Genomic DNA, 27,499 nt, shown 5'->3' with positions numbered 1-27,499 from the left:
CTAGCATATGAGAAGCCCTACGTTCAATTCCCAATACCAAAGAAAGCAATTAAAAAGTAAGGAAGAGAAAATAAGAAAAAAAAAAAAAAAAAAGCAGAGGTGGAGAGACAGAAAAAGAATACAAAAAATGGGGGGAGGGGTAAGAAATCTGGAAGGATGTAATCCAAAGAATATTAACCTAGTGATTATCAATGCTAGGCAGTAAAATGATTAATTTTTAAAATATTCTTCTGGGGCTCTTTCCTAATTTTTTCCAACGCATATATGATGCTCTTACAGTCAGGAAACAAAGAACGAAGGAGTAAGAAAAAAAAAAGAGTTGATTAGTAAAGTATTTGGAAAGATAATTAGGTGGCAAAAAAAAAAAAGACAGGGAGATAAGAGATTGTTCTGGGCAGGACAAAAACTCAAGTATATACAGACACTCACTGCTTTTGTAGCAACCTAAACCTTATCCAGTTATTGTAGTATAACCTTATACTTTAAAACTTTTTTTCTCTTCCAACACATTTATGAGATTGCTATTACCATCATTTTTCTTAAGAGGAAACCAAAATTCAGAGAAATTTAAAGAGAGTCAAGTTCTCACATCATGCCCAGTAATTCACCAAGCACAACATGTGTGTATTATAGAGAAATAGGACTCATAAAAGAGGGTTGATCCTATTTATGTTAACGATGTCACTTTTGGTATTTCTTAATCATGTCTGAATATTTTCACCAGTCAACCTTAGCTTAGATGGAAGTAAATTTCTAGAGCAGAAGACTCTACAAAGGAATCAACCAAATGCTCTGATATATAACCCACCTTGGCAGTGTAGCCTTTGTTTCCCTCTCGTACTTTAAGGCACTACAAGTGGGAAGTGCTGTGTAATGCAGCAAAAAAGATGTCACCCCCAGTAGTAGATAATTAAATCAAGCAATGGAATAATTTCAGAAGACTCAACATATATTTTTCTGGAACAGTGGTAGTATATACAGAGTGGAGAAGTCCATCAACTACTGTACCTGTGAGATATAACCTGGAGGCACGTGGATGGGAGGAATGGATCCATTGGGTGACATCATGGGAACTTCAGCCGGCCCTAAAAGAGGCAAGAGCAAGGTATTAATAGTTGAAGAAACATGCATCATTCAAAATAATACTCAATACTTTCAATTCACTATACGAACTGAAGACAATCATTTGTCTATTTTCTCAATAATTGGTATACCCTGCCTTACTGAAACTATGAAAGGAATTTTCTAGTTATTTAACTCAAGAAAAGCAAGCAAAAAAATACTGCCTCCCCCCCAAACAACACTATAAGCACCTTTATAAATATTTCATTGCTCCATAAGCCTCAACTTCCATAATCCAAGATTGCTCAGATAAGAGCAGTCTATAAGAACGGAGCAAAAAGTTTCTTTTTATTCCTTTAAAAGATGTATTATTAATAAATATTAAAGTAAATTTTTAAATGGGTTTCCTGCTTCTGGTTTAAGAAGCTCCCAGAGATTTAGGATTTATAATTTTCAGTTAAATTTTTATTTTCAGTAAGTTACTATAATATTTCATTACTTCAACAGGGGGATAAAAAACCCTATAAAATACTCCAAAGCAGCTTTATTTGATCTCTCTCTTATAGAACAGGGAGAAAAAAAAAATAGATCATGTTTTTAAATCAGGCACTATTAAGAATATTCATTCCAAATTCATCTGAATTATTTCAAAGTAAAGCATTAAATTAACAAGAGGTTAGTTTCAAAACATTTAATTTAATGAATAGTAATCAAATGTCTAAGGCAAAACAGTGAATGGCAAGGTCAACAATATGACACAGTTTGAGTTCATGTTTAATTACAAGGAAACTGATTGTCATAACATCAAAATCAACTTGACATCCTTCCAAAGATGCTATGATTAAACAGTTTCCCCCAAAGTGAAAGAACCTCAGAGTTTTCCATTGGTAACTGGCTCTCCTATTTAACCCCCGCCCCCATGTCAATCCAAAGCATGGATTTTTTTGTCTGGGATGCGACTTCCTGGCTCCAAGCACCTTGTGTTGTTTATTTGCTTTCTCCTAATGTGTGTTGTGCTGCTGGCAATGAAAATTGGTCAGCTGGAACAAAAACCAAGAGAAATACAACATTTTATTTAGTAAAAGAAGACAGATCCTGCCACCCAGTGCTGCATTTACATGTAAGCATAATGCACCTTTCACATCAGCACAATCCAGTGTTTTGACTACTGCACAAGAAAGGATGCAATGGGGGAGGAGGACAGGAACACTGGCATGCACACGAGCAGGTCAGCAAATACAGGGAAAAAACATAGAAGCTAGGCAGAAAAAAATGCTCAACATTCAAATGAAATTTCAAAGGATGAGGCTTCACTTCAAGTTCATGAGCAATTTACCAGATCACTAAACAATCTGATCATCTCTATACCTGTACAAAACCACAGTTGTCTCTCACGTTAACACATTGGCAGTAATTTAAAGCAACAAAAAGAGACTGGCATAGAATGGATCACTGGGAACTGTGGGGTACAGCTCAGTGACAGAATATGAGTTTAGCATACAGAAGGCCCTAGGTTCATTCTCCCCACTCCCCCCCCAACAAAAAAAAAAACTGAATGAATTATTGCCTGACCCAGTTTTATTTTGAAGTACAATTTAAACTAACACACCCACTAACCACTGAAGGCACTAGGTTCCAAATCCATATTTCTTATTTCATATTTAGCTTCAGCATCTTTGCCATAGCCATCAAGATATCTAGGTATTTACTTCATATTCTTATTTGAATTTATGCACTTAAAAAGAAATCATACATAACTATTCAGCATCAGCTTGAGCACAAACTGAAACCCAAGGACTGATTCACTCTGGACAGAGCAGGTGTGAGGAGGATGCCTGGTTTTATGCCTAAGCTCAAGATTCACACTGTCTTTGTGACCTTGAACAATTAACCCTCACAGCCTCTTGGCACCTCACTTCTCAAAACTTATAAGTGAGAATAACAATTCCTACTTCATAGGGTCAACTTTTGGTTAGTTTGTTTGTTTTGCAGTACTGGGGGTGGAATGCAGGGGTGCTCTATCACTATGTTATATCCCCAGCTCTTTGTATCTTTTATTTTTGAGACAGGGTCTCACTAAATTGCCCAGGCTGGCCATAAACTTGGGATTCTCCTGCCTCAGTCTCCCACATCTCTGGGGTTACAGGCATGTACCATGGGGCCCAGATAACTATAAAGTCAAGTTTAAAGATTAAACTCAATAACACATGCCAACTGCTTAAAGTAGTACATGGCACAATAATCATTCATCAAAATGTTACTGATCATTATTCTTTATGATGATTTTTTAATTTTATTGACAATTTTTTGTTTTCCTTTTTGTTAAAATTACATTTTAGGTACTAAATTTTAAAAATATTCTATGACTGAAACACACAGAATCATAAATATACACACTGTATAATATTGACTTAAGAGACAATCCTTCCTCAGGTAAAATATCAAATATTTCAGGGTAAAGAGTGTGAACTTAAGTGCTATCACCTCAATAAAGTACTGCTTTTTTAATCACCAAAATATATACCATGCATACAGTCTCTTAACCCCAGGCATGACCCTTAAAACTGTTAAAGTCATTTGTGTAAAATGCTTTAAAGAATGTAAGACAAGTAAGTGATTTACAGCTAGAAAATGTTTTCTTCCTTGGCCTTGATTTCAAGAGTAGCCAAATGACTTTAACATGCTTGTTCCCCCTTCCTCCTGTCACTGTCAACAAAACCATTTCAAAGGATAGTACAAGATATATAGCAATTGCTTCCAAAACACAACTGGGTCTTAGAACCCCATGGTTCCTCTCCTTCCTGGAAAAAAATTGCACACAGACACTCAGGAGTTTATTGAAACTAGCAAAATAAAGTACCATTCACAATAGTAGCATGAGTTCAGTTATTGTCTTCCTAAACTCCCAGTGAGTTTACTATCTCTGTTCAATTGTTTGTGTTTGAGAAAGTCTCCATACTATTGTAATCCTTCCTTAATTAAAACAGGACTATCCCTTCCTTAATCTTTCAATCCATACTCTCATATAAACAAAACTTAATGGCTATACTCTTTAGAACATGGTTTTTTAAAAATGTTCTTATTCAAACACTGGTTATTTTAAAAGGAAAAAATAAAAGGCCATGCAATCTCTCAAGGAAACCAATTTGTTCCTTGAATATGTTGGGAAGTTATTAAAGTATCACACTTTTTTCAAATTAAAACAACAACAAAAAAAATCTCCTGTGGCATCTGAAATCCCTAAAAACACACTGGTTACATACAGGTAGGTGATACAGATATGTAAATACACACAGATAAGATAATTTGAAGACATATGCTAAATAATTAGGGTGATTTTTGCACAACCAAGATGCCTAGCTGATACTACATGAACTCTTCCACAGACAGAAGAAAAATGTCACAAATACAATTTCTAGAACTGGAATAAATGTTACTCTAAGAGCAGAATAACTCCATAAAGAAAATGGCTTGGCCAATTCAATTTCAGTTTTAGGCTGTGACTTCAATATTCAAGGATTCCTTATTTTCCTTGAATAAAATGTGAGACACAAATGAAACCCCAGATTGGTTTTCAGAAAACATCTAACTATAATACACAAGTACATAATCAAACATCTTAAAAGTCTGCTAGACTTTGTTAATGTATGATTTTTCATTTACTTACAGCAAATCTTGTTAATGTATGATTTTTCATTTACTTACAGCAAATCTTGAACCAAAAATCTTGGAGAGTAACTTAATTATTCAATCAACAGTAACTGATGCAATGATCCGATGATTTGATTCACATATCACAGACTAAAGCAAAGTTTGGTTACCTGGTTCTTTTAGGACCACACACTCTCAGAGAGTTCTCCAGTTCCCACCAAGGCTGAAGGTCATTCTACCTCACCCTGTTTACTCCCTGCAACTAGGAATCCGCCCCCCCCCCCCCCCCCCCCCCAGCTCACGGGTCCAAATGACTTGCACCACTGCTGTCTTCAGAACACTTAGCCATTCTGGAAGCAGACCTAACTAAACTGACTAGAGTGAATGTGCAAATGACAATAGAAGTCTGAAAGTGGTGGAAGTTAGGAATCTGGGATACAAACCATCACGTGAACCCACCACCAATAAATTAATTATACTATAATTTTAGACATTTTTAAGTAGTTTTAAAGCCCAGTACCACCTCTCGTATTGGGGGCTGAACCTAGGAGGGATTGACCACTGAGTGGCAATCCGAGCCTTTTTATTTTGAGTCAGATTCTCCCTAAGATACTGAGGTTCTCCCTAAGTTACTGAGGCTGGCCTCAAACTTGTGATCATCCTGCCTCAGCCTCTCGAGTAGCTGGGATTACAGGCACCCATCACTGCAACCAGCAAGATGAATATTGACCATAGGTAAACTGGTAGTGTATAAATCAAATCTATTATTGTGCTTGTCTATTATTGTGCTTGTCTATTATTGGTGCTTGTGTCTCCAAATGGCTATTTTTAACACTAGCCCTTAGCAGTAACAGATCATTCTTCCCTTGCTAACTTAAATATCCTATTCAATAAGGATGTAAGAGGGCTGAGATCACAATAGAGCAAGATAAAACTAACAATAAAATGGAGCAAAGGTGAAATATGATGAGATAAAACTCAATATATTCTATAAAAGTAACTCTTGAGTCATACTAAATAACTAAAGAAGAGAAATTCTTACTGGAAGAGGTAGCCACAAGTATAAATTAATAGCACGTAGGTAAAGCAGATAATTATGGTAAAATAATTATCAGAACAAATGATCTAAATGAAAGCCCATGTACTATTTGCCATGAGTCTAAGATTACAAAATACGAAGTCTCCTGAAAAATCTTGGGAAAATTTAATAATGAATTTCAAATTATTTGTGATGATTCAAGATTCTTATACAAGTTAAGAGATTATGTTAAGCACTTGGCTGGCATAAATGAGGCCCTGGGTTTGTTCCCCAAGATGGCAAAAACAGTGATGATGTCATCATCATCACCACCACCATCATCTTCCATACAGACAGAACTCAGACTGGTTGCAGGGGGAGGGGGAAATCTACAGGTACAGGGTTTCTTTCAGGGTGATGGAAGTGTTCTAGAACTAGACAGAGGTAGTTGTTGCATAACAAGGTGAATGCACAAATGCATTAAATACCAAGTAATTATAAATTAAACTATAAAATCAGTATGTACATTACACTTTAGTTTAAAAAATACAGTAAGCACATAACCACGAAAAGGTAAGACAGTAAAACTGGGGTTACTAATAACCTATCAAAAACAACTAAATATAAATCTCCTAATGCACATCTTCATTCCATAAGCATTCACATTGGGGAGGCTGCTATTTCTAGACACTGTGCTATGCAAAAACCAAGAGACACATTCTCTATCTATAAGCAACTGATGTTTTAATTATGGGGATTCATATGTGCAAACAAACAAATTCAAGAATCCATCAGAGATACCATCTAAATTTAGCAAGATTTTAAAAGTTTATCACCTTGTGGAAACATTAGTAATTACAGAACTGGGGGGTTAAAGGGCCTTTATGAATTAGTAGAGGTCTTGCTGTTTCACAAATAAAGAGACTGAGGTGAGGCCAAGAAGAAAACTACTCTACCCATAAAACATAGTGGTGATACAATAGAGATGGAAACTGTTATTCCAGTCTTTATCCCAACATTGTTTCTAATTTTTTTTTCTTTTGCAAGTATGATTTATTAGTCCTTAAAATACTATTCCAAACTCACTTCCTCTTAAGGTGCCATTTTCACACAAAAGCTGAGTAGTGGGGGCACATTCCTTTGGCTCAGGAAAAATATGGTGGAACCCTGGTCTCTCCAACCTGAAACAACTCCGTGCCAGAGAGGAAGTAGAATGGGAGGAGTAGAGTCTGGAATACTGCAGAGCCTGGCTTGGCCCCTGGGAGGCCTAGGTTTGCAACTGGGCTCTACCACTTTCTAACATGACCTTGGGCAAGTTAGTAAATCTCTCTAGGAAAAGGGATAACAACTGCTACTTTGAAGAGTGGCCTGAGGGCTAGATGGTATAATCATGTCAAATATCTAGCACAGTGCCTTGACAAACAGTGGTAATTAAACATTAATATGGTGCTACTAGAAGAAAAATCAGCACGATTCGAACAAAGAGGTTAATATAGTGTGTAATTATTTACCACAGAGGCCATATAATTTAGATCATTCCTTATATAACATGTTAAATTGTTTTCTTCATCGCCTTTTTCCTTCTAAAATATATTATCATCTTGATGTTTCAAAATGATATCCTCTTACTGAAAATGCAATATATTCAAGACATATATTATGATTATTTTTAAAAATTAAGATAAAAGAGAAGGGTACTGGATTTACCTATGGCTGTCTACTTCCCCATCCTTAATCTCAGTCCTCTTTTTCTCCAAATACTACCTGTTCTCTTTGATTTCTAGGAAATCTTAGAAAGTTGGATGTGCTTCACTTTCTGAGTGTCCTGAGGCAACTCTAAGTCAAAGGCCCAGCCCTTGTTTTCTGAAAGTGGATCCTCTACCTCTCTGACCCTGGCTTTATTACCAGAACTTCCAGTCTGGCCCAGCCATTATCCTTAAAAGCACTGGATGATCTTAACAATAAATGCCCCAATGATTCAGCCTTCCCACTGACATGTTCCTGAAGTAAACCACTACCAGGAACCAAATCTCAGGTGAGGACAGAACTCATAAACAATGGGTCACCACCACCTTCTCACTTAGCCACTTCCAAAGAGGGTGCTGTATCTGCCAACAAAACTGCCTTGCCAGTTTGAAATCCAAGTCTTTTCTTTCCAAACATTCCTCTTTGAAATTGTGTGTGTTTTTTTGTTGTTGTTGTTGTTTTTTTTACTTAGCTGTTATAAGGCCATCAGGAATAGGAAGACCAAAGTTTAATTCTCACTTGAGACTTAAACTTCTGAAATCCCAATTTTCTTAAATTTCAATAAAACTGAGATACCTACCCAATTATCTACTTTATCAAGTTGTTTTAAGGTTTAAATGTTAAGAATAAATCACATAATTACTATATGAATATATAGTGCTACATGTCTATTAGGTGATATTTTCTTGAATTCAATCCAATAAACATTTATTATGTAAGATGCTATAAGGAATTAAAAGTCAGAGGATTTTACAACATATATCTATAAACAATCAACTACTACATAAAGCAGCAGTTTTGCCTCTTTATTAGAGGCAAAGATCTTCGGAGCTTGACAGTGATGATTATCCTTGAATAGATGGGACAATATTTAAAATTCTCAGATTGGCAATGAATGGTAAAGGCAGTTGGTGAGTTCAGTCCATTCACAACAAGCATGATGAACTAACATGGTTTAATAAGAAACTGATTTAAATTTGGATCTGCTGAAATGCAAGCTCTAAGATTATTCAAGATATTAGCTACTAAGTCAGTGCCCTATAATACAACCTTCAACACCAGTTTGTAAAACTCTTGGTTGTTGCTTTGCTCATTTTAACAAACCTTTGTTAAACCCTGCCAGACCCTGTGCAGGATGCCAAGGACACAATGACATTTCTGTACTTAATTATGGAGAGAATGGCATGCAGAATGAGTAATACACAGGTGCAAAGAACTGCGAGGGGTGCGGGGGGGGGGGGGGGGCGTTCTGTGTCCTGCTTTTGGCCTGAGGTTCCTGATACTTGGGTCTCATCATGGAACCAGGCATATAGCCCAGACATTTCAAGCAGCAGGAACACTGGGTAAAAGGCCTAAGAGAAAAGTTGCAGGGTGGATCTTTGGGGGGTCGGGGGAGCAGTGGGTTTATTCATACATTCAGCCTGATGCTGAAGTTGGATCTCCTGAGAGTCTCAGGACTTGCTCTTCAAGTTAAATTTATCTCCCTATCCAAATTAGGAACCTAACTTACCCAGATCACACATGAAAAACATTCAGTATCACTTTGTCAGTTACACTTACTTAAGTAAATACTAAGATACAGTCTTTCCTTGCTTTATCTTTAATGTCAGGTTTGAACTGGTAGGTGGATCCAGGGATATACTTATACTTCAACCAGGACCCTGTAAACTTCAAAGCTCTGAAGAATGATACAATTAAAATTTAATAATACTGAGAAAGGGCTTCTGATATCTTATAGAGACAAGTCCCTGCAAATGTTAACTACAAAATTAAGACAAAGGCATCAGAATGGGGCCTAAGCACTTCATTTCAAAGTGATTTGCTTTAAAAGCAAATCATTTCCAGCATGTTTTCTCTTATGCCCATCAAGAACATCAGAAAGTCACTAGCACTTCTTCATACAGAGTAAAGAGAACCTAGTAGTTTTTCAGCTGATAACAAATTCAAGAGGGAGTCTCAAGGAAAAGTGAAAAGGAAGAGGTGAGCAGAACTCCTACTAGAACCCTCCAGATGGTCTTTTTGAAGGTAAAATTTTTCCAATATTCTCCCTATTAAAATAAGGATACATTTCATTTTAAATGCCTGAGATAAAATGCAGATTGATGTTGTTAAAAAATAACATTAAAATGTATAAATTTGTAGGGAAAAGAATTAGAAAAATAGGTTGTTGATTAAAAAACAATGCAGGGAGACAACTATGGCCTCTGCCAGCAGGAATGGAGTGGATGTTCACTGAGGTTCTAAATATTGAAAGGGATTGCCTGTCACTTCTATCACATACATAGACTGACTCCACGCTGGGACCCAAGAGTCAGGAATCTCAGGCTAAAAGCAGGACACAGAAAAACAAAGACACTCCAAGACAGCTTTCTCTGCTCTCAGGAAGAGCTACGAAAGGGAACACAGATGAATAAAACCTTGCCTACTCAGAATTAATATTGTCAAAATGGCCATACTACCAAAAGTGCTATACAGATTCAATGCAATTCCAATTAAAATCCCAATGACGTACCTTACAGAAATAGAGAAAGCAATCATGAAATTCATCTGGAAGAATAAGAAACCCAGAATAGCTAAGCAATCCTTAGCAGAAAGAGTGAAGCAGGGGGTATCGCAATACCAGATCTTCAACTCTACTACAAAGCAATAGTAACAAAAACGGCATAGTATTGGTACCAAAATAGAAAGGTAGATCAATGGTACAGAATAGAGGACACGGACACAAACCCAAATAAGTAAAATTTTCTCATACTAGACAAAGGGGCCAAAAATATGCAATGGAGAAAAGATAGCCTCTTCAACAAATGGTGCTGGGAGAATTGGAAATCCATATGCAACAGAATGAAACTAAATCCATATCTCTCACCATGCACGAAACTAAACTCAAAATGGATTAAGGACCTCAGAATTAGACCAGAGACCCTGCAGATTGTAGAAGAAAAAGTAGGTCCAGATCTTCAACATGTCGGCTTAGGACCAGACTTCCTCAACAGGACTCCCATAGCACAAGAAATAAAAGCAAGGTAGATTCAAAGTAAAAAGCTTTCTCTCAGCAAAGGAAACTATCAGCAATGCGAAGAAAGAGCCTACAGAGTGGGAGAAAATCTTTGCCAATCATACTTCAGATAGAGCACTAATCTCCAGAATCTATAAAGAACTCAAACTCTACACCAAGAATGCAAATAATCCAATCGACAAATGGGCTAAGGAAATGAATAGGCACTTCACAGAAGAAGATCTACAAGCAATCAACAATCATATGGAAAAATGTTCAACATCTCTAGTAATAAGAGAAATGCAAATCAAAACCACCCTAAGATTCCATCTCACCCCAATTAGAATGGCGATTATCAAGAATACAAGCAACAACAGGTGTTGGCGAGGATGTGGGGAGAAAGGTAAACTCATACATTGCTGGTGGGGATGCAAATTAGTGCAGTCACTCTGGAAAGCAGTGTGGAGATTCCTTAGAAAACTTGGAATGGAACCACCATTTGACCCAGCTATCCCACTCCTTGGCCTATACCCAAAGGACTTAAAATCAGCATACTACAGAGATACAGCCACATCAATGTTCATAGCTGCTCAATTCACAATAGCCAGATTGTGGAACCAACCTAGATGTCCTTCAATTGATGAATGGATAAAGAAACTGTGGTATATATATACAATGGAATATTAGTCATAAAGAATGATAAAATTATGGCATATGCAGGCAAATGGATGAAATTGGAGAATATCATGCTAAGTGAGATAAGCCAATCTCAAAAAACCAAAGGACAAATGATATCGCTAATAAGTGGATGATGACACATAATGGGGGGTGGGAGGGGTTAGTGTTAGGGTTAGAGTTAGGGTTAGGGAGGGGGGCAAGAATGGAGGAAGGAAGTACTGTATAGAGGGAAAAGAGGGTTGGGAGGGGTGGGGGGGGAAGGGAAAAAATAACAGAATGAATCAAACAACATTACCCTATGTAAATTTATGATTACACAAATGGTATGCCTTTACACCATGTACAAATAGAGAAACAACATGTATCCCATTTGTTTACAATAAAAAAAAAAAAAAAAAAAAAAAACCTTGCCTACTTTCCCTTCCCATCCTACTTTCTTGGCCACATGGCCATCTTCTCCCAGGATTGACAGAGGAATGAGTAAAAGGACAGCAAGAAGATACTTTCATCACAACCTTGTGACACACTGAGGGGGTAAATGTATGCTTCCTATTTGTGCTCAGCTTTACAATTTCAAGGTCATGCTCTAGTGGGACAAGTTGGAAAATAATACTGTAATGATTAACTACAGTTCAACAAAATGTGATTGCATTCCTTTCAGGCTCTGTTTTACATTATGCATCTATTACAAATGAAAGGATATTAAAAACATCGTGCACCTGAAAGCTGTATTGCAAATAATAATAATAATAATGTGTAGCTTTATCATCATATCATTACTCAGTGTATTTAGGGGAGCTCAATTATTTGTTGCTTTAACAATGTTTACAAAGCAAACCACAGAGGATCCCTTTTAACTGCTCTTAGGGTTAGGTCCTCTGTTGCTCCTACAAGAGTGACTGCCACAAAGAAAAGTCTCTGGCAGCACTCTAAAGGCATTTTATTGACAACATCCCTCCATGGTTTACTAGCTCAGTCCTCTTAACTCATGTACACCGAGTCCAAAGAGCAGAGAGAAAGGCTCAGGATCCATGGAACACAACTACTAAATGAATCAAGCACTATTACAGAAATGGAAAAAAGTGACCTGAATGTTCCAGAAAACACAGAGTCACAGTTTATTTACCTAGTGCAATTTTCTCTCCAGTCCAGAAGGCTGCTCACACTCATCATCACCCCCATCACACTCTCAACCAGGGACCAGCAATCTTCTAAAATTAACTTAATTTTACAAAGGTGTTTTGATTGCTAGTAAAAATCCTCTGACTTGTCCAGTGGCTGGGACCTAATAATGGGCTCTGGGATGACTAGCTCAATTTATAGTTCTAGTCTCCGCTGTACCTAAACACACAGAAGAGGTCAGGAAAGTAAATGAGAGTCCTATAGTGTAGCCATGTTTATTCAGTCTGCTGCTTTCACTATTTTGTTTGTATGTGAAAAACAAAGAGCAGGCTGAGGACAGTAAACAAATGGACAATAGTTTCTACACTCCCGCCCCCTTGATGTTTGGAGTCTGGTCAACACCTCCAAGCAACTGTGGGAGGATGGGTCATGCTGGACTGCCACTTTCTCAAACCTCAAGAGCTGACCCAGTGCTCCAAGGGGCAGCCATCTAGCCCCGGCACGCCAGTCTCACAGGAACAAGCAAGTCTACTAAACAGGCTGCAACTTCATTTTCAAAAACCAACCCCTATTACTAAGGACGCCAGAGACAAATGAAAATGGAGGGTGTCCGCTTGGGGGAGCAGGTTACTATGAAGGTCTCCTCACTGATTCACTCCTGTTTTTCTTGAGCTGAAAAAGCAGGAAGCATTTTTAAGAGAACACATACATTTCATTGAAAGCGAGCACATCAAGATAACTACAAGCCTTCAGTTTGCTAATTATGAATGTTCAAGACTAGGCCTCACTGGAATGTGAACAAAAGGCAAAATTACCTAGTGTTCAATAAAAACAAAAGTCTGTCCAAAACACTATCAATTGTTGAGCAAGAACGTAGCCACAATCTGGATGTCGGTTAGAAACTAAAGTGAACAACTCATAATCCCTTCAACGCAAAACCTTAGGAGGTTTTCCAAACACCTCTACTCAGATTAAACTGTTAGGACAGGAATTTTTTTCTTTTTCATCCCCTATCTCCATCACTGCTTTGAGAAACCACTGTGATTTGTGACTTTTCTTCCCCATTTTCACCTGTAAAACAATCCCTATGTGTATATGCCCACATGTCCTGAGGTCTGATAAGACACACCTTGATCATATTCCCTTGTAGAAGACTAAAACAATTTCAAAGTACTGGACTGCAATTTTCCTGGCCTCAGAGCTGAGGCCATTAGGCAGTGTGCACAGACACCTGTCACTGCACGAAGTAGAGAGCAGTAAAAAAAGAGAAAGAAGGGTTTGGAGCCATCTTGAGAGAGGGGAGGAGCAAGACAGACACCTAACATGGAAGAGAAAGAGAAAAGAGGAAATAACCTGGTGGAGATTTTCAAAACACAAAAACCACACTTAGAAAATATACGACTCCAATTAATCTCAAGTGACTTGTTTTCCCCACTGTCCCTGGTGATGTATTAGAAGACCTGTGACTGCCACACATGCAATGATATTCAAAATGGCAACTCACAGAAAGCATCACAGGAATCCAAAGGCTAGCTACTGGTCCTCTTTAGCTTTGTGACAGATGGCTAGGAGGAGATTCAAAATTCAACCTGTGTTGCCTTGGGCAGTTCGCTAACTGTCCATGTTAAATGCAAAGGAAAAGCAAAGAAATCAGATGATTTCTATGCCTCCTTTTAGAGTAGTGTCTGGGTAGTTCTGCTGTTATTTAGGTACGAGCCTCCAGATTCCAGAAAACAGCTTTATGTTCAGATTCCCTAAAGTTCTTCCTGCTATAATCCCCTAATGTTAGCATCATTCAAAATTTCTGGGTCCTTTCAAAAATATAGACTTCCAGGTCTCCAGATCTGCTCCTTTTTATATGTCACCTCCTCCCATATACACTACCAAACAGCCCACTGACTTTAATGCAAGTGCTCTTTGCACCAGATCAGAGGAATAAGGCTTAGAAAGAACACAAACAACTAAGTAAATGGTAGAAAAACTAAGCACATTTAATATCCTTGAGGCACACCTCATTTTAGTTACTTTGAGGCCAATTAGCTGAGTCTTAATTTCAGCACAATGTTTAAAAGTAAAGAGGGGGAAAAAAAAAGACATTAGCAGAGTGCCATAAATTTTATCCTATTTATGGGTATTTAATTGAATATACTTCAACTAACAAAGATGACTATAATTTGGCTAAAAACAGCATTCCAGCTTTTGTTCTAATAAAGCAACTATTATTATACTCCCATGGCAACAAAATGATCAAAGCATTTTATATAATATAGAATAATAAGCACTCTATTAAGAAGCAGACTAGGCAATTACTGCATTTATTTATGATTACTGGCCCCTAGTGAGAGTTAAATATGAAATATTATGTATCTAAGAATAGGGAAAGAGGTAAAACAGCTGATAAAATCTTAATAAACATTTTTGTTGACAACCAAAATCACTGAATCAGAATTCTCTTGAGGATCCTAATGGTCATCCAAATCAATTCCCACTTTTAAGGTTTGAACTACTGAACAAAATCTCGAGTAAATAGCCAGAATACTTAAGGTAATGTAGAGTTCACATTCTCAAAATGCAGCAAATTTCATTGTTGAACAATCCTAATTGGCAAAAGAGTTTACCTTTTTAATAAGCAGAGATCTGAATTCTTATCCTAATATAAGACTAAATATAACCTCAATTCCACAAAATGATCCTTCGGATATTTGAACAGTTCATCAGTACTCTTCTTCTAAGACAAAACCATCTGAGACGTCTTTGCCTTCTTTTATGACACCACACCCCCTTGGACCCTTCTAACAGTCAATACCCCTTTGAAGATTGGGTTCTAAAAACATTACACTCTGCCAGTCTCTATAGGTCCAACGTATGGGGAAATCAACCAACTCATAGTCAAATTCAGGTAGAAACAAGCACACCAGCCTCTCTCCCCCACACCATGGCCACCTGACCAATAAGAATGAACTGCTGCATCTTCCACACTCCTGAGACTCATGGGCCTTTGTAAATGAAAATTCAATCTAATGTAGTTGGACCTGAAAACGGGGCCTGTCAAGTTCACACCTGAAGAAGCGTGCTTTCAACTGCTTCTTCAACCTGAATTAGACTCGAGATCCTTGGTATTAAATCAGCACTGTACTCACTAATTAAGTATCTGTTTTCACACTTGTTATGAGAAATTTAATGTACAGTATTTGCAATTATGAAGATAATATCACTCCGTCTTCAGGTGTGTGTGTGTATATTGTCACATGATATCATAACGTGAAGTTCACTTCTGTAACTCTAACACAAAGGTCCTCATAACAATGGAATAATGAAGCATTGACAAGATACTCTCTGATTTTCAATCCTAACTTTTGCAAATGTGTCAGCAGAAAAATCTCAAGCCTCTAAGAATGTGTATAAAAATAATGATTTAATGATTGTACACATGGGTAACTTCTCAGCTGGCATTTCTCTCACTTGAACAGGGAAAAAAGCATGTTTTCTTCTCTAAGATTTGAGTTCAGTATTCTCACACACCCATTTAGGTAGTCATATTTAAGTCTTTTCAATATCTTGCTCTTTGTTAAAACTTTAACTACAAGAAAGTACACGAAAGAGGAGAATTAAGAAAAATCTAATGATTCTACTGAAACATGTTAATGCTACAGTCTGTTTATTTATTTATTTATTTATTTATTTATTTTGGTAGTTGTAGATGGATAGCATGCCTTTATTTTATTTATTTATTTTTATATGGTGCTGAGGATCCAACCCAGCACCTCACACATGCTAGGCAAGCGCTCCATCACGCAGCTACAGACCAAGTTCCTTTACAGTCTTTATCTATACTACCACCCCCAACCAACACCAAGACAAAGAATTGATATAATACTTTTATAATCTGGCAAGAAGGTCTGTAATAGACATTTATGTCAGAAGAAATTTATATGTTTCTGTTTTCTCCTTAAGTTAAATCTCATGAATTTTTTTTTTAAGTGCAGATATAACTTGTGAAAAAGTGTGGAAAGGTTTTACCTAGAAATGCAAGCTTCTATTTGATTTGTTATCTTGAAAAATGAAATTTTCCCTTTATGAAAACTTGCTTCTTCATTTCATCCCACTCTGCAGGATCTTCATGGGGACCTTTCATGGTATAATCATATTGCTCCTAGCTTCTCAACTATAAGGCTCCCAAAGGGATCATCCACTCAAAAGAAAACAAAATAAAGCTATTAATGGAGTCCAAATTCTAGAATCCCTTCTGTGGGCCAAGAAAGTAAGACTGGGGGTGGGGGGAATCAAGGCAAATTTTTTATGTGTAGCACAGGACCTTTATTTTTATAAATACTGTATTATATCAATAAGACAACAGTTCTACATGTAATAAAAAGGGGGAAAAATCCTTCCTAATTGCATTAGATATTCAATCAATTGCAAAATGTTAGGTCAAGCTGAAAGATCTTAAAATGGGGAGCAAGAAACGTGTTTTAGAATTGATGACATACAGTATATAGTTTAAGAAAAAACTGAAAAAAAAATTAAAAGTATAGAATCCCAATCTATAGACAAATCCCACAGTCCAGTGGAGACTTGTGAATATGTAAGAACTCTGGACATAGTCACAAAATTCCCATTAATCCAATAAGCAGTTATCATAAGTTCCAGGTTTAAGTCTAAAGTATTAGAAACTAATAATGTTCACTTTCTGCCCCAAACTTCCATGACACACTTTAAGTAACTCATCTAAATAAATGAAAGACTCCTTTTCCTCCTTTAATTTAAATTCATATCCATTGTACTTCAGCTGAACTTGGCATTCCTATAACCTTGTCATTTGTGTCACTTTAGTTAAGCTCAATACAAGGCAATTTTTAGTTAATTTTTGGACCTTTCTTGGAAATACTTAAAATTTACAAAAAAAGAGAGGTCACTATCTCCTTGAAGAACTGGCAGTCTCATCATTCCCGGAATCTAAAAACAAGGGCCTGAATCTAGCTGCCTCATAGCCTTTAAATGTACAGTCACTGGTTCAGAGTTCTTACAGTGATTATTTAGCAAAGTGGGAAAAACTCACCTTTAGAAATGTCTGCTATCTCTAGATAGACTAGGTATGAACAGTGCTAAGAAAGTGTGATTCCTCCCCATGGACCATGTAACTCATCCGATTTGTATTAAAATGCCAGGAAAGTCTTATAATCATATGTGCTTTCTAAAACTCAGACTCTCTATAATAAAAAAATATTGCTTTATTCCACACTTTTAAAAGTTCTATATCCCCCTCATTAAATCTTAGGATATAATAACCAATAAACAATACTTTCCACTAAAAATTATACTGTCTTCTCCATTGGTTTCCCACTTACCTGCACTCTTAGAGAGAAGGCTCTAAGAGAAAAGCTTAAAATAAATATGCATATTATGCAACATGTCTTGAAAAAGTCATTCCCGAGAGTGGACAGTATATATCCATCTAATCTATGATTGGTATGACTACACGGTAAATCATCGTTCAAACTACTATTATTCTCAAGCAGTTGGGAAAATGCCAGATTTCTTTCATTTGTGCTTCATTGTACCCTCTGTTTTTCCCAGGTGCTCCTATCATTATCACAATATTCTTAATTAATGTCAGCCGTAAGAAAGCAAAAATAAAGTTATTTCACATCTTAATCACCAAATGAGCTGATCCAGCTGGGTTTTATAGGATGACCCATGTAAAGAAGTTAAAACACAAGTCTTCCCTCTAAATGGGATAAAGCATGTTAATACTTTAATTTTACTGAATGCATTACTGACAAAATGATTTAATATATCTGGAGGAACCTGGCCTATCAAAACCACCAAAGAGAAACAAGGGACTGAGGCATGTATACACAAAAGCCAAGCGTGGCCAGACTGGATCCATGGGATGCTGTGGTCAATTTTCCCCCTGTATAATCTTTCATTTATTTGAAATTCATTGTCCATTACTCTAATCGATTAGGGAGCAACTACTAATAATACCATACTTCCATTTTTACTTTTGAGTAGATATCAGACAAAATACTCACTAAAAAATTTCAATTTCTCTAGGTTTTCATTTAAATTAAAATCCTGGCTGCCTTTTACAGATTAAACATGCACCACACAGAAAAGACCTACTGGCAGCTAAGAACATTAATGCAGTGATCTTGGTGTTATTCAGTTGGGCCTGGGAAATCTCTGGATATAAATTTTCCTCTCCTCTGATAAGCTCTCTGATGGACAGTCTGAGAGCACCTCAAAAGCAGGTTTAAAGCAGGCAAAATTAGGATCAAGACATAAAATATGCAAAACAAAGGCAAAGATAACCAAAACAAAGATTCCCAACAGAGTCTTCTGAGCAGAAAGCTAAGATACTCTTAGCTGTTGTAATTTCTCTCTCAAAGAAGAGCAAACTTTAGAATAAAACCAATACTAAAACATACGGTCTAGTTTCATCTACTCAATATATTTGCAAAAATCTTAAATTCAGACACAGTGTTTATAAACTACATAAAACATCATAATACAGTGCAATCTACTTTTATTTTTTAAAGAACTGATTTTCTGGAATATAAAAAAAAATATTCTCAAACTTTCTTTCTTATAGGTTCCTAGAAATAAATTACAAGCCTGGCTAACGTTATCCATGCAGAACTATTTCAGATTGCAACAACTCCGCAATGGAACCATATGACCTCCACATGCAGGGCCACATTTCAGAGGGCTGGTAGCTATTCAATACATCTATAAAGAGCTACAATAAATATAATGCCTATAAAAAACAACGTAAACTACCCAATTCCAATCAGTCCAATGGTCTCTCGAGAATGGCTAGTGGTGAATAGTCACATAAGTAAAAAAATGGTCTGAAAATGCTCCTTCCAAGCTATACACACACGTGTGCACATTCTCATCCCATCATCATAAGGAAATACATGGTTGGGTAATTTCTATATCATATGTATGGGTATATGTGTCATTTAAGTACATATAAATATCCTAATTTTACACAGACACATAATGATTGATGTCAAGTTTAATATCAAGTTGCCAGTTAAGCTCTGAACAGAATGTAATACCCAGCTCTACCGAGTAGACCTACAATATAATTCCATTCATTTATAACAATAACAGTAATAACACAGGAATAAATTAAATATGAAACATTCATAATAAAAATAGAAAGACACATTTCTTTGTCTATTGAATATATTATCTTTCCTAGCAATTGGATTTTGAACATTGTTAGACACTTCTTCAAAACCATGATACAACACACAGACTTCAAGAAATAAAGGGAAGAAAACAGAAAACTTGGCAAGGAGAAGGTAGGCTTCCTTTTTTTTTTTTTTTGGTGATTTTGTTCCTTTTATTTTTTATTTTTTATTTTTTTTATTGTAAACAAATGGGATACATGTTGTTTCTCTGTTTGTACATGGCGTAAAGGCATACCATTTGTGTAATCATAAATTTACATAGGGTAATGTTGTTTGATTCATTCTGTTATTTTTTCCCTTCCCCCCCCACCCCTCCCCACCCCTCTTTTCCCTCTATATAGTCCTTCCTTCCTCCATTCTTGCCCCCCTCCCTAACCCTAACACTAACCCCTCCCACCCCCCATTATGTGTCATCATCCACTTATTAGCGATATCATTCGTCCTTTGGTTTTTTGAGATTGGCTTATCTCACTTAGCATGATATTCTCCAATTTCATCCATTTGAAAGGCAGGCTTCTTTACTGGCCAATCACAAGTAAATAGATGTGGCACAGATACTAGGGCCATACTGCTTGCTCTAAAGTTGATTCCCAACTCCACCAATTAATACTTGGGTAATCCAAGTCATGTCATTAAATCTCTCTCTGTGCCTCAGTCTCCTCATCTATAAAATGAAGAAAAGTAATATAGGCTGAACATACCTAATTCAAAAAACCTGAAATCTGAAATGTTCCAAATAAAAATGCTCCAAAATCCAAAGCTTTATGAGCACTGACAATGTTTACTATACAGTTTCGGATTTTGGGTTTTCAGATGAGGAATGATCAACCAATAAAATATTCCAAAACCCATAAAACTCTGAAATCTGAAACACTTCTGGCCAAGCATTTCAGACAAAGAATAATCACCTGTAATACCAATCTTGCAGGATTGTCTGAGGAAAGGAGTTAATATACATAAAGTGCTTAGAAGGGTGCTAGCAGATGCTTAACTTGTCAGGCAGGTTAGCAGAAATGACTGTCACTACACCAGAGCCAGAGCTCCTCTTGTCTCCTCCCTAACTGCCCCTACTATTCCTACTATGGTCCAGTTGTAACCAATCAGGTTAAAGAGCTGGATGTTTCTGAGTACAGGTAGACTTAGATTTAGACAACAAAAAACGGTAAATACTATGGTTTGGAGGAAGAAGGATGATTCTGGTTTTCAGTTTTTGGGGGTTAGGAAGGCGAATCAACATTGATTTCTCATTGATGAAGGCCAAGCAATGCAGTTTATTTCTGAATGGAAATCTACCTTTCCACTCAGAGCATTCTGTCTTTCCCATCAACCACAAGAAACCCTCTTTGTTTCCTCAATAATGCCAAACAAAGTTTGCCAAGCAGTGTTGAACAGGTACTTGGCAAACAACTCAGGCCAAAATGGGTAAGTATCCTGCCCAGTCAGGTGCTCCCTAGGCCCCACTGTCAACAATGTTATTTGTTCCCCCACTCAAACACAGTTCCTACACTCTAAGGTATAAAACACTGGGTAATTGCAAGGAATGCCCAAGCTTTTTCATGAGCTGTGTCCCCAATTCCTACAGTAAATATAAGACTTTACTGTCACTCTTGACTTTAGTACAGAAATGCCAACAAAAACTATTTTATTTTCACCCTTCTGTATATAGTAAGATAGTAACAACAAAATTCTCAAAGTTCATAATCAAAAGCCTTCTTTCCTTACATAATTATTAAAGTAGAATGAAATTCTATCACCCATTTAATAATATATTATGAGTGTACTATATGCTTTGAGAAGGTATTTGTATGTGTATAAGTGAACAGAAATTAATCATTAGCTGGAATTCAGTGGTGTAAGTTTTGTTTCCCTCAGGAGAAATCAGGAATATTCTCACAGTTCTATTTACCAAGGCAGCCTGATTGAGTTAGGAAAACCTGGCTAGAAGTGGCCAGAATAAAGGCATTTCAATGGGGCTGACTCTGACTTTATTCCTTTTTCTCTGCCCTTTTCTCACTCTCCTTAAGAAGTGTCTCTGGTGCATGCTTGGTTTCTAAAGGCCAGATGAGACCATGGATGCTACAGTGAATGCTGAAGTCTGAAAGAAATATTTCTCTCCCCCTCTCTTTGAGTCAGAAATCCTGAACACAAGAGGATCCATTCAAGGCATGATGGAGTGCCTCACAGAGGCAGCAATATGTTCACAGTTGGCAAACAGAAATCTGTTTGGACAGTGAGTACAGCCATCCACTCAGCAAACATCAGCTTTCCTATTAGTTCACGGCAGAAAGAACGAGACGCTGGCGGCCCTTCTTTCAGACTCCAACTCCACTTTGGGACAAGGCTTCTAAACAAAATGCCTTTGTCTGACACTCACAATTCAATGGGTCCCAACGGCTTTCCTAGAAGCTCTGTCTATTCACAATTGCATTTGGGCCCAAAAATCATTTGTAAAGATCTGAAGGGGAGAAAAAAGTGATGTGAAATACCCAATTTCCATTTATAATAACACACAAGGACTGCCGGGCCTTATACCAATCAGCAAGAAGAGTGGTTGGAAAGGCACACAGGGTATGATGGGTTTTATGGGCAATCTCTCCCCTTAAGGTGATTTTGGGAACAAGGGTGTTGTTACTGCTACAATCTGGAAGAACACCAAGTTAATCTTTCAAAGGAAATCGGAGAAAAGATAGAGCAAATCAAACAGCAAACTTCCTGTTGAGTTACATTCCAATATGAAGGCAGTATCTTTCCCCATAGGATTTCAAAATAAAATGTTTATGTAGTTTCATAAGAATTGTCAGTTTTGAAAGACAGCAGAATGGCTTAGGATGTCTGCTTCTACCAAGTTTTCACCAAATCCTTCAAGTTTAAGTAAACAAACACAAGAAGACTAAACCAATAACCTGTTTTGTTTTCTGCCCTCTTTCGGAATGAACTTGTAAAATATATGAGGACCTGCTCCTAATTACCTAATAATAGAAATCGGTTAGGATGACATTTTACTTTTAGTATAAATACAGTATCAAAATTTTAAACAAGAAATTACAATATTCTCCTTTTAAAAATATGAGTAATTATTAGCAGAGACAGGGAGAAAGATAGTGTCCTCCAAGATATTATAATGCCCATAGCCTGCTACATATTATTAATAAGTAGTAATAAGTAGCAACACTTGTACATGTCTATAGTAAAGGGTAAATATCAGAACCACCAAAGAACTCTCCACATAACACATTTCTAGGACCAAACACTTCTGCTTGGGAAAATTATTGCCAGCCCATGAGCTGTTTTTATACAGTCCACAAGTTAAAAATGGTTCTCACCTTTTTAAAGATTTATAAAAGAAATTAAAAATATGTATCAGAGGTACATACGGTTGTATGTGTGCAAAGCTAGATATTCACTATCTTGACCTTTCCAGAAAGTTTGCCAGCCCCTGCTCAAAACCATTAAAAAGCCTCAAACAGTAACTCCTGATTCTATTTAAGCCAAATTATGAATGTGCTTACAAATAATCTCTTTCAGAGGTCAGGGACCAGAGACACAGGGGAAGATGAAATGACACAGTAAGGACAGAAGGGCCCAAACAAGAATCTATTCAATCAACAACAGATTGTTATTAAGACAATTTTGAAACTTTTTCATAAGACAAACCCTTTATCCTTTGAGAAGGTCCCCAATAAATCATTCAGTTTGGAGAATTCCTAACTTATAAAACTAGGAATAATAACCACTTGCCCTTACAAGAGGATGTCAGTGAAATTAAGTGAGTCAAAGGTTATGAAAGAGAGTACCTGAGAGAAGGTGGGAGGGGTATGATATAAGTGAGGTTCTCTGGTTTTCTTGTAAGCTGCTGCAAAGGAAATGCTTGCCAGAAAGACAGACAAAACAAAGCAGAGGGCTGTATAAAACTTCCTTTTTCTTTCTTCAGGCAAAACATAGACTCACATAGACCAGTTTGTAGAATTTAAGACTATAGATTTCTATCTTTTTCAATGAATAAAGATGCTTTTTATGAAAGGAATACTTAGACCTAATTTCTAACCTGTAAACGGAAGCATTAAAAAGAGAGGGAGCACGGTAAAAGTGAGAAATTATGGCTGATGTAACTTTAAGTTTTTAATTCAAGATGGCTGACTTGACTGAGCCTGGAAATCTGAACATGCGATCTACCAGTTCAACCACAATTCAGTCGCCTTTTAAGAAGCCTCAACTTTTGTTCATTCAAGGTTTTATTTGTGAAGTCAACTTTTTAGAAACTGATCATATATACAAATCATTCCAAGTATAGCAAGCATCCATGTTATTGCATCATGCTAAAATTCAAGAATTAGGGCCATCAAATAAAAGGACACACCCAGTTAAAGCTGAGTTTCAGATCCACGAGTTAATTTCATACAAGGATGTCCCAAACACTGCCTAAAACATACACTAAAAAATTATTTTAATACATTCAAATTCAACTTTAAGGGAATATCCATCATGCTAAATCTGGCACCCCTACAACAAAGACATGAGGGCACATGGATATCTATTATCTGCTATCTTGTAACACTTCATTAGGGTAGAGGGCAAGAAACTGCTGAGAGGGATCCAGCTGGAGATTCCCATTGCCTTGCTTGGACAACCACAAGGAAATAAGAAGCCCATGACAGGGGAATCCTTTAGAGACACAGACTTACCTTGTAGTACTGCTGCCATTTCCCATAAGGTCACACTCACAAGATAAGGAGTGACAGAAAAGCACTGCTAGGAGTTAACTAAAAGCTCCCCCACAAAATACACCACCCACATCCCTAATATGCCCGAGTTAGTAGTTCTGTTTAAAAGACCTCACAGACACCCCAGGTCTGGAGAACAGCCAGATCAGGATGGAAAAACTCCACTCTGTGCTTCCTCCACTAGGGCCAGGGCTTTCTTGAGAGAGGCACTCTGCCAGAACCACCCAGGCCCTGTGCTAGGTGTCCAATGGGCACACTAACAGAACTTCTCTGCAGGAACCTTCACCAAGGCTGGCTGCAGTAGGAGCTCTGGGAACAAGGCTGGCCCAAATTTCCATGCAGGGCCAAGATCATAGGCACAAAAAGTCTGAACCACTGTTCAAATAAATCCACTAAAAAGTGTGCTGTTCAAACTCTTTCTGCCCACATATGCACATAGCAGAGATTCTGTTGGCAATGACTGCCACAAAGGTAGCCCTTTAATTAAAAATTAAATAAAGGCAATAATTCTTGGGTATACTTTTGAAAAAATGCTTCAAATGCTCCTCTCTCCCAACAAGATTCATTTTCACCCAGTTTTCTAGTCTCAGTTTATTTTTCAAACTAAGACACTGAACATATACCACTGCATTCACTTAGTTGAAGTTCAACTCAAATGACAAAAATAATTATATATGAAGCTTTTTCTTTGATAAGATCAGCACAATGTTTTCAAAACTAAAATATTCAGCCAGGTACAGTGGTACACACCTGTAATCTCAGCAGCTCCAGAGGCTGAGGCAGGAGGATTACAAGTTCAAAACCAGCCTCAGCAAAATCGAGGCACTAAGCAATCAGTGAGATCCTGTCTCTAAATAAAATACAAAACAGGGCTGGGGATGTGGCTTAGTGGCCAAGTGCCCCTGAGTTCAATCCCCAGTACCATCCCCGCCCCCCAAAAAAAATTCAGAACAGCTACCACTCCCTCACTTGGCATGTTAAAAACATTAAAATAGCTCTTCTTTTTTCTTCCTTTTCCTGTTTCCTACCCCTTAGGTAGGCCTCCTGGGCCCTGGGGGTTGGCCTGACACAAGGAACAATAACCTGAGTGGGTAAGGAGGAGTAACAGATGTGGAGGCAGTCCAGCAGAAAGCACCCACATAAAAGGGCTCCTAGTCAGGGAATCTGCAGGAAGACTGAGAAATGCCAGGCTAAGACACCACCCATGGTAACAGCCTGGCATTGGTGCCAGACTCTGAGTAAGGTAACAAGGGAGTCAGTGCAGAGGGGCAGTCTGACATGGGACATCAGAGCCCAAGGCTGAGGCAGAGCATACACTACCAAGTTGGTTACATATACAAGGAGCCAGATTTCTATTACGGAAATGGCAGGATTTTTACAAATATGAAAAGAATTAGAATGAAACCTTCAGTTTTCAATTAGAATTGGTGACATCAACATAAATTCAGATTTAAATCTACCAGTAAGTGTAGAAATAAACATAGGATTCGAGTTTTTACGCATGTGTGTGTTTATGGGAGTGTGTAAGAACACACATAATATACTTTCATATTGTCTAGTTCTTCACCAAGTCTTGGAAAGCAACAGCCCCAACAATAACAGGCGCACTTACCACCCAGATCTTGGCTTCCCAACACCATTTTCTACTAAATCAGAATTTCTTATAGAGATGGTTCATTCAGGAGTAGGGCAGGAAAAGTGCAAGATAAGCCTGGACCATCTCTCCCAGAGTTGAGAAGAGCATGACCAGAGACATCAACTGAATTCCTCTTCCATTTTACAGATGAGAAAGCTGATGTCCCAGATAGCCCAAGAGTTAGGGCTAACACCGAAATGCCCAATTCCAAACTCAAGAAAAAAAGGGGGACAACTGAACAAGTAGAAATATATTACGAAGAATTAAAAATTAGCTGGCTGTGGTAGTGCATACCTGTACTCCCAGAGACTCAGGAGGCTGAGACAGGAGGATCACAGCTTGAGGTCAGACTGGGCAACTTAACAAGACCTTGTCTCAAAATAAAAAAAATTTTTAAAGTGTTGGGGATGTACTCAGTGGTAAACACACACACACACACACACAGAGGAATAATTAAAAGTCAAATAGGAAAATTTTAAAACCTGAAAATTCTTGCCAGCAATTAAGAGCCTTAAGAGTGAGAGGCCTCATCAAACGCCAAGTATCTAAACCTGTACTATTTAAGGAAAGAACTTAAAAGCCACCTAAAAATGTCTTCTACAGTAAATAACATTGTACAGTTACTAAAGTGCTCAGTAAGAGCCAGAAATCATGCTAAGTATTTCATATAATCTCATTTAATCTCACAACTCTTTGAGATAGAAATTGTTACCATCCTTTTTTTTTTTTTAACTGTTGAGGAAATTAAAGATTAGAGTCATTACATAATTCATTTAAGGTCAGAAAGTTTGAGGCAGAAGACCCAAAATTAAACCCAGTCTGTCTGACTTCCAAAGCCTGGATTCTTAACTGAGCCTGTTTGTGTGTGCTTAACCAGTTCGCCCTGGTTTTGCTGGCTGGCTTGTGATTGAACTGGTACTGCTGTAGACTGGGGTCAGATGAGAATAGCCCCTTTTGCCTTCTCCTCCTGAACAAACCCTCCTCAAGAACCAGGTTTCTCAAAATGTGATGTGCTGAAAACAAGTACTTCAATGCGTATTTGGGTATTAGGAGACCAACAGTGTGGAGGCAATCTAAGTGACACAAAATTGCAAGCTGCGTGCCCCCAGCCTCTTAGATCCTGTAACATACTAACATGGCCTGGAGCTCCAAGAATCTGCAACACCAACTGACCTCAGTTAGAAATCTGCCAAGAAGCAAAGCTAGCAAAAGCCAGGTTCCTGCTCCGAACAGAATTCTTGACCTAATATCAAGTCTGGTGCATTAAAAAAAAAAAAAAAGGCTACACAGTATCATGTTTGTTTTATTATAAAATGTTGAGCCATTTGATACCAAGAGCAATTGATATCATGACAAAAATAATTTCACACATTTTTTGCTATCTCAATTCAAACACTCTTCTATATGTTTCAAATCCACTGCCAAGAATCACTCTAAGAAAAATGGAATGCTACATTAAGGTGCGGGGAGGAGGGTCATACTATTCAAGATACAAATCATTCTAACTTAACTCTAGCAAATATAGCTTTGTATCTTGGATGACAACTTAAAAAAAAAATAATAACCAAACACCCTAACTTAATCTATAATAACTTGGACTTTGTTTTATGTCAGTTTTTACAGACCCAGGTTTGTTTCTCTTCCCAATGAAAACTTAGCTATAAC

The 27,499-nt window shown here is 37.4% G+C and overlaps 1 protein-coding gene across 2 annotated transcripts in view; it reads right to left on the bottom strand.

The window, feature by feature from the left end:
* Fndc3b (fibronectin type III domain containing 3B) overlaps window positions 1–27,499 on the bottom strand; it is a 338,390-nt gene that overhangs the window by 156,382 nt on the left and 154,509 nt on the right. For both annotated transcript variants that reach the window (XM_047563477.1, XM_047563478.1), the window contains exon 4: window positions 1,009–1,085. In XM_047563477.1, coding sequence (XP_047419433.1) covers window positions 1,009–1,085 — 77 coding nt within the window. The remainder of the gene's footprint in view (window positions 1–1,008; window positions 1,086–27,499) is intronic.

This window comes from Sciurus carolinensis, chromosome 9 (assembly GCF_902686445.1).
Source record: "Sciurus carolinensis chromosome 9, mSciCar1.2, whole genome shotgun sequence".
In the NCBI taxonomy this organism is placed as follows: Eukaryota; Metazoa; Chordata; class Mammalia; order Rodentia; family Sciuridae; genus Sciurus; species Sciurus carolinensis.
Note: the sequence above shows the minus strand (reverse complement) of the source record. Positions and strands in the feature narration are given on the sequence as shown.